The 19247-nt window shown below is 43.4% G+C and overlaps 1 protein-coding gene across 5 annotated transcripts in view; it reads right to left on the bottom strand.

Annotated features, from left to right (window-relative positions):
* Positions 1–2807: 2807 nt before the first annotated feature.
* Positions 2808–19247, bottom strand: part of AMHR2 (anti-Mullerian hormone receptor type 2) — a 39008-nt gene continuing 22568 nt past the window's right edge. For 2 of the 5 annotated variants that reach the window (XM_061615027.1, XM_061615028.1), the window contains 2 exons: positions 15410–15546; positions 2808–3736 (listed from right to left, as the gene is read on the bottom strand). In XM_061615027.1, the coding sequence (XP_061471011.1) occupies positions 3611–3736; positions 15410–15546 (263 nt within the window). In that variant the 3' untranslated portion in view covers positions 2808–3610. The remainder of the gene's footprint in view (positions 3737–15409; positions 15547–19247) is intronic. The other 3 variants (XM_061615026.1, XM_061615025.1, XM_061615029.1) reach the window with 3 other exon arrangements.

Below are 19247 nucleotides of genomic sequence, written 5' to 3'. Positions count from 1 at the left end.
AAAGTACATATTACTTTTTTAAGATATTAAATTGTTGCACACACAGAGAAGGTTTATAATAACCACTCTGAAGCCCGACTGGTTTCAAATAGAAAAAGTGAAAAGTATATCAGAATAAGGAACTCAGAGGTGTGCACCGCAAAATCAGCTTTGGGCCACCACACCAATTATATACTCACACCACCAGGAGAGTGTCATTTATGAGATAGCATTGAATAATGTCATAAAAAGGAGTGTGGGGGATTAGAGTGGGGGAATTCTGGGAGATTTTTTTTGTATGTGATACAGTTCATCTTCTGAGCATTTTATTATATGACTAAATAATATAAATGCTACATTTTGTCATCATTTATTAGTTCAGCATTTACCTGGTTCTTTGAATGCTTTACAAAGACATAATAAAAATAAGCATGGCCTTGTCTGCAGGCTTCCATTCTAAAACTAAAGCTAGTCAGGACAGGGGAGGGGAGGAGAGGGCAAAAAGAAGGGCAGTCAGTGCGGAGGGAGAAGCCCAGCTAAAGCAGCAGTTCCTTGTAGAGGTGAGGATGCTGTCTGGTTGGTGGGGAAAGAGTGAAGAAGATCTCGGAGTGGTGGATACGCTGATGAACATGCTGACACAGTGTGTGGCAGCTGTGAAAAAGGCAAATTCCAAGTTTGGGATCTTTAGGGAAAGGATTCGAAAATAAAACTGCCAATATCAAAATGCTGCATTGTACAAATCTATTGTGCAACCAGTTGGACATGTGCTTTTGGAGTGTGAATTATATCTGGAGGCAAGAAAAAAAATTATTGTGCCTCTTATCGATGGCTTTCCTGGTAGATCTATAGAATGGAAAATAAAATATCTTCTATCAGATAATCTTAAAGATAAAACTGAACAAGTTGCAAAATTTTTGTTTATAGCCCAATCTACACGTAAAAGACTGGTTCATGATAAATCTGAAAAATTTAAATCCTTTTAAAATATTTTATTGTATTCTGTTTTTGTATTTTGTTTTAAAATGGGTCTATGACTGTATAATAAAGAATTGAAATTGAAAATATTGTGCAACCACACTTGGAATACAGTGTACATTTGTGGTTGCCAGACCTCCAAAAGGATGTTGTGGAGCAGAAGCAGTCTGTGGAGGGGGGACAGCACCATATTACTGGCTCCCAACAGCAGTGTCAGGAGATTGCAGAGAAGCTAAATGAATTCTTTGCATCTGTCTTCACAGTGGAAGATATCGGGCAGATCCCTGAACCTGAACTAACATTTGCAGGAAGGGATTCTGAGGAACTGAGACAAATAGTGGTAACGAGAGGGGAAGTTCTAAGCTTAATGGACAATATAAAAACTGACAAATCACCGGGCCCGGATGGCATCCACCCGAGAGTTCTCAAAGAACTCAAAGGTGAAATTGCTGACCTGGTAACTAAAATATGTAACTTGTCCCTTGGGTCCTCCTCTGTGCCTGAGGACTGGAAAGTGGCAAATGTAATGGCAATCTTCAAAAAGGGATCCAGAGGGGATCCCGGAAATTACAGGCCAGTTAGCTTAACTTCTGTCCCTGGAAAACTGGTAGAAAGTATTATTAAAGCTAGATTAACTAAGCACATAGAAGAACAAGCCTTGCTGAAGCAGAGCCAGCATGGCTTCTGCAAGGGAAAGTCCTGTCTCAGTAACCTATTAGAATTCTTTGAGAGTGTCAACAAGCATATAGATAGAGGTGATCCAGTGGACATAGTGTACTTAGACTTTCAAAAAGCGTTTGACAAGGTACCTCACCAAAGGCTTCTGAGGAAGCTTAGCAGTCATGGAATAAGAGGAGAGGTCCTCTTGTGGATAAGGAATTGGTTAAGAAGCAGAAAGCAGAGAGTAGGAATAAACGGACAGTTCTCCCAATGGAGGGTTGTAGAAAGTGGAGTCCTTCAAGGATCGGTATTGGGACCTGTACTTTTCAACTTGTTCATTAATGACCTAGAATTAGGAGTGAGCAGTGAAGTGGCCAAGTTTGCTGATGACACTAAATTGTTCAGGGTTGTTAAAACAAAAAGGGATTGCGAAGAGCTCCAAAAAGACCTCTCCAAACTGAGTGAATGGGCAGAAAAATGGCAAATGCAATTCAATATAAACAAGTGTAAAATTATGCATATTGGAGCAAAAAAACTTAATTTCACATATACGCTCATGGGGTCTGAACTGGCGGTGACCGACCAGGAGAGAGACCTCGGGGTTGTAGTGGACAGCACGATGAAAATGTCGACCAGTGTGCGGCAGCTGTGAAAAAGGCAAATTCCATGCTAGCGATAATTAGGAAAGGTATTGAAAATAAAACAGCCGATATCATAATGCCGTTGTATAAATCTATGGTGCGGCCGCATTTGGAATACTGTGTACAGTTCTGGTCGCCTCATCTCAAAAAGGATATTCTAGAGTTGGAAAAGGTTCAGAAGAGGGCAACCAGAATGATCAAGGGGATGGAGCGACTCCCTTACGAGGAAAGGTTGCAGCATTTGGGGCTTTTTAGTTTAGAGAAAAGGCGGGTCAGAGGAGACATGATAGACGTGTATAAAATTATGCATGGCATTGAGAAAGTGGATAGAGAAAAGTTCTTCTCCCTCTCTCATAATACTAGAACTCGTGGACATTCAAAGAAGCTGAATGTTGGAAGATTCAGGACAGACAAAAGGAAGTACTTCTTTACTCAGCGCATAGTTAAACTATGGAATTTGCTCCCACAAGATGCAGTAATGGCCACCAGCTTGGATGGCTTTAAAAGAAGATTAGACAAATTCATGGAGGACAGGGCTATCAATGGCTACTAGCTGTGATGGCTGTGCTCTGCCACCCTAGTCAGAGGCAGCATGCTTCTGAAAACCAGTTGCTGGAAGCCTCAGGAGGGGAGAGTGTTCTTGCACTCGGGTCCTGCTTGCGGGCTTCCCCCAGGCACCTGGTTGGCCACTGTGAGAACAGGATGCTGGACTAGATGGGCCACTGGCCTGATCCAGCAGGCTCTTCTTATGTTCTTATATTCTTATGTCACTGCCACACATTGGGACAGTGAAGGGGCCGGCCAGCAGCGAAGTCAGAGTGGTTTGGGCGCACCAACACAACCAATCCAATGGTCCCATCTTTAAGCTCAAATCACCCTGATGTTACTGCTCCCTGCCCACTCACCATACTGTTACGTGGTAGTGACACCACTGCAGGGTGGATGGGCCCACAGTGCTGGTTGGTCCTGTTGTGAAGCTGGAAATTCCCCTATGAGGAAAGGTGACACCAGTGGCTCCCAAACCTTTCACCCCCATGAACCACTTGAAAGTTCCCGAGAGCCTTGGCAGACCACTTAATTATGAGGCAAGAGGATAACTGGTTAACAAGTGCAATTCAAGTTGATTTTGTGAAGAAAGATGAAAGAGTTGATTAAGTGGACAGTGTTTATTTTTAAAAAAAGAGAAAGAAACATCTATTCCACTGTGATAAGGTCCAGAGTCATGGTGAGAAGCCATGCTTGGCAGGACTTTCCTTAAGGGCCTTTTATTCTCAACAAAAGGCAAAAGAACTTTTCAAAGCAAGGGCTGGTGTCCAGGTAAGCAGACTGTAATGCATGATACTTCAGCCTCCTCACTATTCTTTCATCAGGCCCTCAGCACCCAGTCTCTGAAGCCTCTGCTGGGCACACTCAACTTGCAGGCGAGCCTCCGGTTCAGGATCCCAGCAGTCCTCTAGGAGCTCCTGTAGAAAGACAGCAGCCTAGGGGGAAGCACAGAGAACAGGAATGGCTGACAGCAGGAGCAGACTAGAAGACTCCATAGAGCGGGAAGCTATTCTTGGCACAGATGCTAGGAACTGTTCATGCTCCAGTAGATGGACTGTTGACTTTAGACCTGCTTGTAAACAGCCATGTGATTGGTTGTCTGTTGCTAGTAAAACTAATGAGATGCACCTCTTCGGATCCCTACATTGGCCTCCCTTCTCCTCCCGCCTCCAGCACAAAGTCCTTGCTCTTGCCTTCAGAGCTCTCCACAGGCTGGCTCCACTGTCTTTCCATTCTTATCTTCTGACATATTCCTGCCTAACCTTTGCTCCCAGAACTCTACTGTCCTGAGCTGCCAAAAGGTTTCCTGCTCTCTAAAAAAATAAATCCTCTTGTTCTCTTTTTGCTGAGCCCAGGCTGGCTCCAGGGTTTTGTGGTGTCCCACCCCAAGCAAAAGACCCTTCAGTGGCAACCACCTACCTCCTTCCATCCTCACCAACACCCCTACCAGACTGACCCAAACTCCTAAGCAGGTACACAACTCTTCCTACCACCAGACTGAGCTTCTCTTTGTCTCCTCAGCATGAGCCTCCAGCCCCGACACCAGTGTACCTGCCTGAGATCTCTGGGCTATAAGCAACTAGCTATACCTCTGTGGGAACAGCAGCAAGGGATGGCATCCAGGCAGGCTTGTGACTTGTGACTGAGGCAGGAGACCATGGTGAGATGATGAAGAGACAGTGGCACCTGCAGAGCTGGGCTGGTGAGTCTGTCAGCAGTAGTATAAGCCCAAAATAAGGCAATGAGCAGCAGTGGTTGTACCTTGGCTGGCAAGCAGGCTTCTAAGTGACAGTGGCCATCTTTTTCTGTACTGGTTGCCAGTTTGTTTCAGGGTCTAATTTAAAATGCTCATGCTAGCGTTTAAACCCCTGAAAGTCTTAGGCTCCAAATATCTGAAAGACTGCCTTCTTCCCTACAGACTCTCTTTGGTGTTAAGGTTAGCAGAAGGGGCTCTCTTGGTAGTTCCACTGCCCTCAGAAGTTCAGGATGGTGGTGGCCCCTAAGTTGTGGACTCCCCTCCCCAAAGAGGTGCATCTTGCACCTTCACTGTACAGCTTCCACTGTGTGCTGAAGATGCACTTGTTTTTAGGATCCTCTGTTGTTAATGTAATGTGTTTAAAACGGTTTTAATATTGTATTTTATATTGTGACCAGCCCTGGGAACTTCTGGTGAACAGAGGGTAATAAATGTTATGATGATGACGATGAGGCAGCCATTTTGTCATACCCTCTCTCTTTGATTGACTGTATTTACTGGGATAAACAACAGAGCTCTACAATCACCTAGATGTGTATGGAAGACCAACATACTCATCACACTTAAAAAGGGAAGGCAAAAAACAAAGATGGTGCCTCTCACAGTATTGAGAGTGGGCTGCTTGTAGGCCTCAGCAACTGCCCACGTCCACCACTGACACTGGGCTTGGCGGCCCATTATGCCTGGAACTACTCCTCCCTCTCAAACCTGAATGTGGCACCCTCTCTCTCTCCTCCTCCCGATCTCAAAACTCAACTTTTCTAAGCGGTCTCTGACCTTCATTCTTACACCCAGTTGTAACCAAGCCTAACTATGCGTAACTCCACCTGTTCATGTTCATCTCTTGCTAATTCTCCCTTCCTCCTCTTTTGTCTTACTCTAGCCAACACTGAGATTTATAGCTTCCTTGCAGAGTTTCATAACCAAGCTCCTCTCTTACTTTCTAACTAGATACTCTAAAACACCAAGTACATTGATGAAGCTGGATAAATAACTTAAAAAAATTATCACCTCTGGGCAAGCAAGGAAAGAAGCTTTTGTAAATAAAAAAGAGGGTTATTGGGGGTAGGGTTTAGGCCACTGATGTACCACAAGTGACATATGTAATAAGGAATCAAATATTGGGGATTTTTAATCTTTGATTCACCTCAGTGAACCAGAGTTTGGAAAGCCTGCAACAGCAAAGATTCCTGGGAGACAGCCCCTCTGTGACCCCTAAGTACATATCTTGAAAGCCTGAAGGTATAGACTTCCTGACTCCTATGGAAATTTGGGGAATGTCACCCAGTAAGAACAGGCGCTCCTTTCAAACAAGGAAATGTTTATGATAGTCTAAGCCTTTAGGAGGAGACAGGATAGCTCCTTTCAAACTAGGAAGTGGTCTGCATAACGGTTATAATAATCTAGGCCTTTAGGATGAGACAGGATAGCTCCTTTTAAACTGGGGAATGGTCACATAATGATTATGATAATCTTAACCTTCAGGAGGAGACAGAACCTCAGCAATTCACAGGTAAGAGATTGCAGTCATTATCTGGGAATTCATCAAGGAATGGTTTCTGGGGAAAAACCAAATTCCTTGACTGATGATCCTAAATTCTTGTTCTCTGCCACGTCCACATCTTCCTGGGAACATTTACATTGGGTTTACATTGGGGTCAGTTTAGTTAGGAAAAGGTATAAGACATGAGGGGTTGGAAGGGGTTGGCAGTTCCTCTTCTGGAGGGCTCCAACAGCTGCTTTTCTTATCAACGTACCCTAGCATCTTCGGGACAATTGCAGAGCTTCAGAGCTAAGGATTTGGGTGAGAATTTTCAAACCTAGCGCTGGTTACAAAGGGCGGAGCTTTGGCTCATTGGGCTAGATAGGAAAGTCTCTCTCTCAGCCTTAGTCTTGCAGCAACTCTCCAGGAAAGGTATATGCAACTTCTGGGCCTCTTTCTTTCCTTTTTCTTTCTGTGTGGGTGAGCTTAATGTGAAAGTGTTCATAGGGTTGGTCTCTTTGCTTTAGTCTATCCAGTGTTGCTGAATGAATAATAGTTAGAAAGCTGCTCATTGTTAAAATTGTAATTGTACATAGCAATATTTTTCTTTGTTTCTTCTCTTAATAAAACCACTCTTTATTTTACTTTCTGTGTATGTGTCATTGGGTTAAGGGTAAAATTATACATGGTCTGGGGGTGACATGCGGGTAACTCCAGCCAAAGATCCTGCTGCACTCTCAATAGGGGAACTTGCATTTCTAGTGAGCTCTTCTCATGAGGAAGTTCAAGGTCCATTCGTAACACATATTCTGTGTGGGCTGACAAGCTAGAAACCATTTTTTAAAAAATCAGCTAGTAATATCTGTGGGCTGATTTGCAAAGTTGCTATATTCTGAGAGATGATGAGATGTGAGGTCTGTTTACCTCTTTATTAAACACATTTCTATCCCTCCTCTCCCACAGTTTGGGTTTTCATATCATTCCTTAACTAGGAATACTCTGTGGCATTGGGGGCAAAATGCTCTCTCTCAGCCTCAGTTCCCTTCCCATCCATCAATATATATGATGATGAAAATCCATCTTCCACAATATACCACTATTCTCAAAGCTGAAATGAAAATTCTGAAGAATTTTCAAAACACAGTAAAATTTCAGTATGAACATTCAAATTCAGCATCTGGTTTTGGGCCTCAAAAATTTGAAATTTGCTCATGTGGTTTTGTCAGATATGATACGGCTTATTTCCTGAATGATGAAATGATGGAGTAAAATTAGAACTAAAATCAACATGAATAAATACTGCTACATGTCAGCTGTCAAATATTGTCAAATGTTTACTGTTCCTAAAAATGACAGACCAAATCCTGTCAGGGATCTCTATATTAACTCTCAAAATACTACATACTATTGTCAAATGCTAATACTGTCAGTATCAAATGTTGAAATAAAATATGATTTTATGTCAAAAAATGGGTGCAGAATAGCAAATCTAGAGAGATTTGGATAATATCTGGCATCAATATTCACTAGCAGAGAACTGGGGGGAAGTGAAAGTTTGTTTCAGCTCTATCTGCTATTTAGATTTTTAATCAATTTTATAGAATCATAGAATAGTAGAGTTGGAAGAGGCCTATAAGGCCATCAAGTCCAACCCTCTGCGCAATGCAGGAATCCAAATCAAAGCATTCCCAACAGATGGCTGTCCAGCTGCCTCTTGAAGGCCTCCAGTGTCAGACAGCCCACTACCTCTCTAGGTAATTGGTTCCATTGTGGTATGGCTCTAACAGTTAGGAAGTTTTTCCTGATGTCCAGTCAAAATCTGGCTTCCTGCAACTTGAGCCCATTATTCCGTGTCCTGCACTCTGGGTCAATTGAGAAGTGGTCCCGGCCCTCCTCTGTGTGACAACCTTCCATGTACTTGAAGAGTGCTATCATATCTCCCCTCAGTCTTCTCTTCTCCAGGCTAAACATGCCCAGTTCTTTCAGTCTCTTCTCATAGGGCTTTGTTTCAAGTCCCCTGATTATCCTTGTTGCCCTTCTCTGAGCCTGTTCCAGTTTGTCTGCATCCTTCTTGAAGTGCGGAGACCAGAACTGGATGCAGTATTCAAGATGAGGCCCAACCAGTGCTGAATAGAGGGGAACTAATACGTCATGCGATTTGGAAACTATACTTCTGTTAATGCAGCCTAATATAGCATTTGCCTTTTTTGCAGCCACACTACACTGTTGGCTCATATTCAGCTCGTGATCAACGACAATTCAAAGATCCTTCTCACATGTCATATTGCTGAGCCAAGTATCCCCCATCTTATAACTGTGCATTTGGTTTCTTTTTCCTAAGTGTAGAACTTTGCATTTATCCCTATTGAATTTCATTCTATTGTTTTCAGCCCAATGCTCCAGCCTATCAAGGTCCCTTTAAATTTTGTTACTATCTTCCACAGTATTAGCTATGCCCCCCAATTTTGTATCATCTGCAAATTTGATAAGCATGCTCTCTACCTCGTCATCCAAGTCGTTAATAAAAATGTTGAAGAGCACTGGGCCCAGGACCGAGCCCTGTGGTACCCCACTTGTTACTTCTGCCCAGTTTGAGAAGGAACCATTGAAAGCATTCTTTGAGTACGATTCTGGAGCCAACTGTGGATCCACCTGATAGTTGTTCCATCCAGCCCACATTTAGCTAGCTTGCTAATCAGAATATCATGGGGCACTTTGTCAAAAGCTTTGCTGAAGTCGAGGTATATTATGTCCACAGCATTCCCACAGTCTACAAGGGAGGTTACCTGGTCAAAATACCTGGTTATCCCAAGTCATAAGCTAGAAAACATTCACAATGTCTAAAAATGTAAGCTTCAGAACCTTTTAAAGGAATCTTAAATAAAAACTTATTAAGATCACACCACCATTCACCTCTCACCAACATAATCAAAGGGAAACTCTCAGTGGGAAGTTCAGGGTAGATTTTGGAGAAATCCCAGAGACTCCTTAGAAATAAATAAATGTTTAAGGCTGCAATCCAATACAGGCACACCCCGCTTAACGTTGCCCTGCTTAACGTTGCCTCGCTATAACGTACATGCTCCATTCATCCCCATACCCCGCTTAATGTTTGCGCGCTTTGCAATAACGTATACTTTATTGGCATGACGCCGCTGCCATCTAGTGGTGATTGCGTGCAGTACAAGTGAAGACAATTGCTTCACTTAAAGTTTATTTTCGCTTAAAGTATACTCTCTGGTCCCATTGCATACATTAAAGCAGGGTATGCCTGTACACATTTACATCTAAGTAAGTCCCATTGAACCCAATGAAGCTTAGTTCTGAGTAGACATATATTGGATTGCAGCCTAAGTCACAATGAGTTCAAAGGTGCTTAATTCTAGGAAAGTGGGTACAGAATTGCGGCCTTAAAATGCACACAGCAGTACAGAATCAAAAATCGTAACATTATAAAACAGACATCAACAGAAACAGATTTTTAAAATCCAAATCATAAACACTTCCCACCTCTCGAGAGGGGAGAGAGACTCTGTTGCCATCAGGGGAGGTTGCTTCCACCTGCCTTGCCCCACCCTCCAGCCTTCAAAAGGGAGCTGCCTCAGGAGAAGGACTATGAGGGGAGAGTGACTCTGTTGCCATCAAGGGAGGCTGTTTCCACCTGCCTTGCCCCACCCAGCCTTTTCAGTTTTGGCTCCCCATCTGTGGACTGTGCTCCCCAGTGAGGCCTGCTTGGCATCTTCATTTCAGTGCCAGGTGAAGACTTACCTTTTCCCCCAGGCTTTTGATAGGCAAAGATGATACTGTTTGTTATTAGTATGCTGCCAAAGCTTCCTGTGGCTGTTTTAGGAATTGCAGTTGTTGTTGTTGCTATGATATAATATATTTACTTGTGTTTTTAACAGTGTTGTAAGTTGCTTGGAGACCTTCAGGTAACAAATGACCAACAAATCTAACAACAACAACAACAAGGCTGTAAACACACTAGTCGCCAGATCAAAGAGTTTCCATTAGCCACACCCGGAGGGGGAATGGGCTGATCTGCATATCAGTTGCGAAATCTCTTTGAAGCTGAATTTAAGAAACAACTCAAGCTGCTCCCACCAGGTTTTATAGTTAAAATGGGTGGGGTTTGACTAGTGCCATGTGCCCCTATGGAGATGCACTGGAACCGGCAGAACAGTGACTGTGTTTCTACCCCAATATTCTGCTTCCCACATTTCACCCAAGCAGAGCCATACTCAGCCATTCTCCAGTCCTGCTTACGATGGTCAAGTGGCGGGGAGAAGAAAGGATTCCTGCACCTTTATTAGTTGTGTAGAAGAGGGAGCTTCAACAGATGGACTTACACCTACCCTGCTGAAATCCCCTCTTCTACACCTAACAATTAAAGGTGCAGAAGCCCTGCCCTCTTTTTGCATCCAGCCACCCTAGTCCTATATCTGATGTTTAATCCTATGCAAAATTAGATTCACAAGGAAAAAACCAAGGGAAAAAGGTGGAAGAGAGCAGAAGAAGCCAATGTGGCTTTACAAAAAGCTTAGAGATGACCTGAAAACAAAAATAAGACACATTTGGAAGTGGAATGGAGGCCAGGCCACGAAGGAAGACTACAGACAGGTAGCATGGAATTGCAGGGATGGTGTCAGGAAGGCTAAAGATGAGAATGAGGTGAGGTTAGCGAGGGATGCTAAAAGCAACAAAAAAGCTTTCTTCAGGTACATCCACAGTAAAAGACAGAGAAAAGAAATGGTGGTACAGCTGCTCAATGAGGATAGCAAAATGGTAACAGATGACACAGAAAAGGCAGAAATGCTCAATTCCAACTTTGGCTCAGTCTTATTTATTTATTTATTTAATTACATTTCTAGACTGCCCTATAGCAGAAAGCTCTCAGGGCGGTGTAGAACAAATAAAATCACAATTAAAATATGAGCAAGTGTGGAAAAAAATATATATATAGTACAATTATAAAACATTAATAAAATTGCCATTGAGATTTAAATTAAGATCATATTAAGTTTAAAATGTTAAATTAAAATATTTAAAAATTTACAAAATTTAAAAAGCCTGGGCGAAAAGGTAAGTTTTTACCTGGCGCCGAAAAGATAACAGAGAAGGCGCCAGGCGTATCTCGTCTGGGAGGGCATTCCATAGTTCGGGGGCCACCACCGAGAAGGCCCTAGATCTAGTTGTTGATCTCCGGGCCTCTTTATGGGTTGGAACCCGGAGAAGGGCCTTCGACGTCGAGCGTAGTGAACGGGTAGGTACATAGCGAGAGAGGCGCTCCATCAGGTATTGCGGTCCGATGCCGTTTAGGGCTTTATAGGTAAGAACCAACACTTTGAATCTGGCCCGGAAACATATCGGTAGCCAGTGCAGCTGCGCCAGGACAGGTGTTATATGGTCAAATTTCTTTGTCCCAGTGAGAACTCTGGCCGCAGCATTTTGCACTAGCTGAAGTTTCCGAACCGTCTTCATAGGTAGCCCCACGTAGAGTGCATTACAGTAGTCCAATCTAGAGGTTACCATAGCATGGATAACTGAGGCAAGATGCTCCTTGCTCAAATAGGGTCGTAGTTGGGCTACCAGCCGGAGCTGGTAGAATGCATTCCGTGCCACCGAGGCTACCTGAGCCTCAAGTGACAGGAGCGGATCTAATAAGACCCCCAAACTACGTACCTGTTCCTTTAGGGGGAGTGTAACCCCATCTAGGACAGGTCGAACATCAACCATCTGGGCAGAGGGTCCTCCCACCAACAGCATCTCAGTCTTGTTAGGATTGAGTTTCAGTTTATTAGCTCTCATCCAGCCCATTATCGCGGCCAGGCAGCGGTCTAGTACATCAACAGCCTCACCTGAGGAAGATGAAAAGGAGTAGTAGAGCTGCGTATCATCAGCATATTGCTGGAAACGCACTCCAAAACTCCTGATGACCTCACCCAGTGGCTTCATATAGATATTAAAAAGCATGGGGGACAGAACTGAACCCTGCGGGACCCCATATTGGAGTACCCAGGGACTCGAGTAATGTTCCCCCAGCATCACCTTCTGGAGACGATTCCTGAGATAGGAGCAGAGCCACCGCCAAGCAGTGCCTCCCACTCCTAAATCCGTAAGTCGCTCCAGAAGGATACCATGGTCGATGGTATCAAACGCCGCTGAGAGATCAAGGAGAACCAACAGAGTTACACTCCCTCTGTCTTTCTCCCGACAGAGGTCATCATACAGGGCGACCAAGGCCGTTTCTGTACCAAACCCCGGCCGAAAGCCCGATTGAAATGGGTCTAGTCTTCTCCCAAAAGAGGATCTATGACCCTCCTGGCAAACATGAAGTACAAGTTGAAGGGGCAGAATTGCAGCTTGAGATTTATAGACAAATGGTCAAGGAATACCTAAATACTTGGAATGAGTTTAAATTTCTAGGGCCCAATGAACTGTATCCTAGAGTACTGAGGGAACTATCTGAAGAACTCTTGGAACCACCATCTATTGTCTTTGTGAAATCATGGAGGATGGGTGAAGAGCCAGATGACTGGAGGAGGACTAATTTGTCCCTATCTTGAAAAAGGGCAAAAAAGAAGAACCTGGGAACTACAGACCAGTCAGCCTGACATCAATCCTTGGGAGAATTCTGGAGCAGATTATAAAGCGGTCAGTCTATAAGCACTTTGAAAACAATGCAGTGATTATTAGAAGCCAACGTGGATTTTTCAAGAACAAATCCTGCCATACTAATCTTATCTCATCTTTTGATCAGGTAACCTCCCTCATAGACTCTGGGAATGCTGTGGACATAATATATCTTGACTTCAGCAAAGCTTTTGACAAAGTGCCCCATGATATTCTGATTAGCAAGCTAGCTAAATGTGGGCTGGATGGAATAGCTATCAGGTGAATCCACAGGTGACTACAGAATCATACTGAAAGAGTGCTTATCAATGGTTCCTTCTCAAAGTGGGAGGAAGGTGATGAGTGAGGTACCCACAGCGCTCGGTCCTGGGCCCAGTGCTCTTCACCATTTTTATTAATGACATGGATGAGGAGGTGCAGGGAATACTTATATAATTTGTAGATGATACAAAATTGGGAGGGATAGTCAATACCCTGGAGGACAAAAACAAGATTCAAAGTGATCTTGATAGGCTAGTACATGAAATTTAGCAGGGATAAGTGCAAAGTTCTATATCTAGGGAAAAGAAACCAAATGCACAGTTATAAGATGGAGGATACTTGGGCTTAGCAATACAACATGTGAGAAGGCTCTTGGAATTCTTGTTGATCACAAGCTGACTATGAGCCAACAGTGCGATGTGGCTGCAAGAAAGGCAAATGCTATTTTAGGTTGCATTAAGAGAAATATAGTTTCAAAATCTCATGAAGTACTAGTTCCCCCCTATTTGGCACTGGTTAGATCTCATCTTGAGTACTGTCCAGTTCTGGACTCCGCACTCCAAGAAGAATGCAGACAAACTGGAACAGGTTCAGAGGAGGGCAACAAGGATGATCAGGGGACTGCAAACAAAGCCCTATGAGGAGAGACTGAAAGAACTGGGCATGTTTAGCCTGGAGAAGAGAAGGCTGAGGAGAGATATGATAGCACTCTTCAAGTATTTGAAAGGTTGTCACACAGAGGAGGGCCAGGATCTCTTCTCAGTTATGCCAGAGTGCAGGACATGGAGCAATGGGCTCAAGTTACAGAAAGCCAGATTTCGACTGAATATCAGAAACATATTCCTGTTAGAGCTGTATAACAATGGAACCAATTACGTAGGGAGGTGGTAGGCTCTCTAACACTGGAGGCATTCAAGTTGGGAATGCTGTAATTTGGATTCCTGCATTGAGCAGGGAGGTTTACTCAGTGGCCTGATAGGCCCCTTCCAGCTCTATGATACTATGACATCAGTGACTAGGATTATAGCCCTTCTTTAACAAAGACTTTAATGTCCTCCCTAAACAAGGAGAAACAAATAGGTTAAAACAGCTTACTCAGTTGTAAACCGACTATTTTATCACCCTAAAATGCTCTCATTAATCAATGAGCCCCATTCCATCCAGGCAAGACTGAGTTTTCCTGGCTATACATGATAGATGTCATTTTACGATAAGGATATAAAATGTAACATAATTGTAAGATCTCTAATATTTAAGAGAAACCTGCCTCCTCTTTTGGGATCCACAAATATGCACTGCATTAGAACCCTGACAGCATAACCCTATAAATCTCTGCTCAGAAGGAAGCCAGATTTCGTTGAGGAAGCTTACTCCCAGGTAAGCACTGCAGCCGGAAATATCAAAATATATTTGAGAGCCACATCAGGCTTTTCATGCAGATGCTTGTAACAGTCTCCCAACTTTAAAAAAAAAATGAAAAACATTTGTCCGCACGGTTCTTTGGCTCAGAGTTGCACACACCTGCAGCTGCTTTACATTTCTTTTATTTTCTTTTTAAATATAGAGATTATTGCATATGTTTGGCATGTAATAATATCTAACTTGGCCCTTGATTTAGGCTCAACTTCTGTGCACACTCTCCTGGCACTAAGCCCCATTGAACTGGAACTTACTTCTGAGAAGACATTTATTTTATTATTTTTAAAAAAATATTTATATTCTATATTTATGTCCCACACGGGAGTTGCTCAAAACAGCTTACACTGATAAATGCAGGCAAATCCCAACCAATAAAACACAAATTATTAAACTAAAACCAGAAGCAAACAAGTAATTAAAAAAACCCTCAAACAGCAACCCTTATAATCTGTACCTTAAGCAACAAGAGAATTAAAAACTCATTAAAAAGGCATGTATTCAACTGTCTAGCTGAACACAAACAAGGAGACATCCATAAGACTACACTGTACTTGCTTATTGATTGATAGCTACTATTTTTGTATTATTCATATGCTTTTCTTCTCTTAAAATGTATTGCTGCTTTTTTAAAATATGTTCAACAAAATAACATCAAAACTCAATTTCTTGGCTGGATAAAAGCCAGATTAATTAAAGAGTTTCTCCAGATGACCTGTATTCAGCTTTCATCCTGATTTGCTTGCACAAAGCTTATACTGTGGTGTCCGGTCTTTACTGAACGTTTATTCTGATTTGTTTGTGGGGCAGTTATACGACAATGAACATTCATCCTGATTTGCTCTCAGAGTGTTTATACATCTTCCCATTAATAATTCACCCTTTTCAGGGCATTTCCTCATTACTTTCCAAACCTCAAAAAGTCTGGGATCGGGTGTTTTTTAAAAAAGTGGATTTGTTGCCCAAATACTGACAGTCTGGAGACACCCAAAGGTTTCAAAATCTTTCATTGACAGGACCCTTTTTCTATTATTATTTTTAGCAAAGACTTTAACTTACCTGACCAATCCTCCTCCAAGATGCTGGAATGGCTGGCCGCCCCCTTTCTTCAACAGCCAGCCTACGCAGCTCACTGTGTGTAGGGTTGCTGCCCAGTTCTGCTTCATAGGCCAGCTGGAACTCAGGGATCCTGTTTTCTGGAGAGGCAGAAAGGCAGAGAGGTGAAGTTGGAGATAGGGGATTTTTGTTCTGTGTGCTGCACAACATGCCCACTGCCTGTACACCACAGTATAGAGCCTGTTCACTCTTCACAGCCCCCACTCAGAGGCTGCTAAGTATTGCTTCCACGTGGCAGCTGCAGTGTTTGATAGCTGATTTCAATGCACTTAGCCCAAATGCGTGCTGCTTGTGGCTGCTGCCACTGTGCATTAGGTCAGATCACACAGGGGCTGGCTATGCAATATTACAGTTACCATGCTGAGTGCCATCAAATGGAAGCGATATAAAGCAGCCCACAGCCTTGTCATCCTCTAGATGCAGAGGTATAAAAACTCTACTATATTGCAGATAGCAGAGAAAGAGACAGACCAAGAACCAGACATCTTCCCTCAAGGAAACACTTCAGCTTGGGGGATATTGCATGTTCCCAGAATTCAAACTCTCAATATATTTACTGGCAAAATGCCCAACTAGCGGAGCTGCTGTAATTTGCCATGTTGTCTTGAACATTGTCAGTGTCGTGCACATCCGTTGGATAGTGCTTCTGACATCACTGATGATGGATGACACAGTTCCTGGCTCTCCTAGGTACACACTCTGGGGCAGTACATGACAAAGTACTCTTTAGTGATCACCTCCTACATCAGTGAGTGGGTGCAATGGCAAGCTTATCTGGTGGTAATGGGCAGTTGACGAAGACTTCATAGGGTGATGTGGATGGAATTTGCTCCATGGTCTTATTGTAAAACCATTGACGAAGCAAGAGGATAGTCCAGAACAAAACTCTAATCACAGCAGAGGGGGAAAACCATGGAGTCATTTAAATTTCCCACAATGCCCCTCACATAGCATGATTCTGGGTCATTGTGGAAAAAGTAAAAGGTGGCTCCAAGCTGCTTGGCATTATCAGCACCATAAAAGGGGGCTCAGGGAAGGCTTCAACAGTGGGCCCTGCCAGGGCCCTGGGGCCCCAGCAACTGCCCAAGAATGCCAGGTGCTGACAATGTTGGGAGTTGTTGCTAAGATCATTGGTTGTTTAATGTCTGAATGTCCTATTCTTTTTTACCTATTTAGTTAAATTGGAAAGTTTATTTTTTGTCCTCACTGTAGTTTTGTTTGCTTGCCTTATGACAGAATTTTTTATTTGTTTACTGGACCTGTTGTAATTTTTGTATTTTTTTCTGTTTAGCTTTATTATTTTGTTCCCCATTCTGGGATTGAAACTATTCAATGAAGAGAAGGCTATGAATACTATAAATAAATAAATAAAATAATGTTGCGAGTCAAACATCAGTTCTCCATCTGTAAAGCAGTGGCTCACAAGGCTACTGAAAATGACAACTCTCGAAGCATATTGTGGAGAAGCCTCCTGTCAGGGCAGGAGTGATCTAAAAATCTGAGGAACAAAGAGTGGGAAGGATTAAGGAAACTGCATGAGAATGGGAGAAAGTGCTGGTGTGACCCACAATTTAAGAGATCACTTCCATGCCAACAAGCTAAGTACATAAAGTAGAAAACATTTGTTGTCCGTCAATAGCCTGCCATGCCTGGGAACTGCCACCAGGTGGTAGTGCAACCCACACCATCACCACCACTTCAGAAACAGTCCTGTTTGCCTACATTTGGCAGTTGGAACCAGAGCAAGGCCATAGAGGTGGAAGTTCAGCCCTCTTCGCAAGGGGAGGGGAGCATTCACAGATCAGACAGCTGTATGCATCAGAGAGGAGGGCCACCTCACAACAGTGACAACAGCTCAAATAGCTGTAGATCAGGAATGGGGAACCTGTGGCCCTCTAAATGTCATTGGACTCCAACTTCCATTGTCCACTGGCGGCTAGTGCCCACTAGAGCTGGTAGGGCTGCTATGGGAGTGTGGCCAACGAGGTCATGGAGGAGTGGCCACATATGGGTTTTCTCCCCATCCTGCTCCCTTGCAAACATACTGTGGACACTTAAGCATTCCAGTTTTGCACATAGCACCTAACTAAACTGTAAAGTGTTTTGCTTTGGTTAAGAAGGGATTCCGGCTGCTGTCACAGCAGTATAATGGATAATAGTTATTGCCTAAAGATCTCCAGAGTTTCTTTTTTGAAAAATAAAATCAATCCTGTAAACTGTAAGTTCCTATCGCTCAGAGAAAAAGATATGGCAGATAGGGGGAAAACAAGACGCCAAAATGTTAGAAAAAGGAGTCTTTCACACCATATGATCAGTTCTAAATACTGTAGCAGGAACTTCCACAAGTTCCTCCAGTATTCCACTGCTGTGGGGACTCAAACATTCACATAAAGTATATTTTAAGTCTCTTGGTTTTTATAAAAGCAGGGATTTGCTTAACTCAAAATTCCTTATTTTGATCAACCACATTTACACAGGTTCCACCTGCCCACTCGAAGTGAAATTGGGGCTGGAACTGCACAACAACTCCACCCATGCCCTAATTGGATTACCAATGCCAAGGTATCTGTGTTATCAACTACTCTCAGGCTTTCTTCTCCCCCAGCCTCCATCATGAAAGGCACAGTCCTGGGTTCAGAAAGAAAATAAATATATGTAATCTTCTTCAAAGTACTCCTAAGCTTTTTGTTTTAATTAAAATAAATATGATAAATTCTTGCTCTTCTCCCTGTGAGGATTAATTATCTTGCATACCAAGTTTTCAGATACTTTAAATAAATAACAATAAATAAAAAAGGTTCAGTCCAACCCAGTCCATTCTTGGGGCAGTTTGCCCCCAAAAACCTCCTCTCTCTCCCACCCCGACAATAAAACAGTCCAGTTAAGGTCCAGCCCATGGGGAAAAAAAACAGATTTGCACACACTTATGATGCCAACCAAACATTTTGGGGGGGAGGGGGTAGTTTTTTATTTTTTAATTTATTATTTGATTTAAATCCCACCCTTCCTCCCAGCAGGAACCCAGGGAGGCAACCAAGAATCTCCTCTTCCCTCACCCTGATAATAAAAAGGCCCAGTCTCACCCATGAAGAAACCAGATTCTCCCCACACACCACACCTTATGATGCCAGCCAAACATCTTTAGGCGCAGTTTGGCAGGCATGAGCATGCAGCACGGCCAGCATTCACCACAATGGGAGAGGGAGAGGTGTGCAGGCTGGGAGCTCTCTCTCTGCCATCTGCTTCATGGTCGGAAACCAATGCTGCTGTGGATTGCGGAACAGGAGCGCCACCCACTCACCCTGAGGAAGGGCCCTTCAGGGGCCCTCGGCCAGAGCCCGACCTGGCCACCCTCTGGCGCTGGCCCTAGGAAAGGTGTGCTCCAGTAGCCCTAATGGACTAGCCTCCACTGCCATCATCCTTGTCCATTGGCCATGCTAGCTGGGGCTGATGGGTGCACACACAGGTCCCATCCCCATCCCCATGATGTAGATTATAGGGATGCAAGGACACTCTCTGCAGTATGGGGCAAGGCCTTTAGGAGTTAAAAAAGCACCCATTCCATGAGAGTTTTTAGAACTACCCAAGGTGGACAGGGTGGGGAGCTGGCCAAAAGACACTAAGATTCTTTGTGTTCAACCTCACTGTTTGTTGAGTTGTTGTTTCTGGGAAGAGATAAGATGCAAAATCATTTTTGCGGACCAACAGAGGATGCTTCCACCTTTCCTGTTTTTTTTGTTGTTGATTTGAGCTTTCATCCTAATCTGTTTGTAGGTATTAG

Source organism: Rhineura floridana, chromosome 3 (assembly GCF_030035675.1).
Source record: "Rhineura floridana isolate rRhiFlo1 chromosome 3, rRhiFlo1.hap2, whole genome shotgun sequence".
NCBI lineage: Eukaryota > Metazoa > Chordata > Lepidosauria > Squamata > Rhineuridae > Rhineura > Rhineura floridana.
The sequence above is the reverse complement of the archived record's forward strand: the minus strand, read 5'-3'. Positions and strand labels throughout refer to the sequence as shown.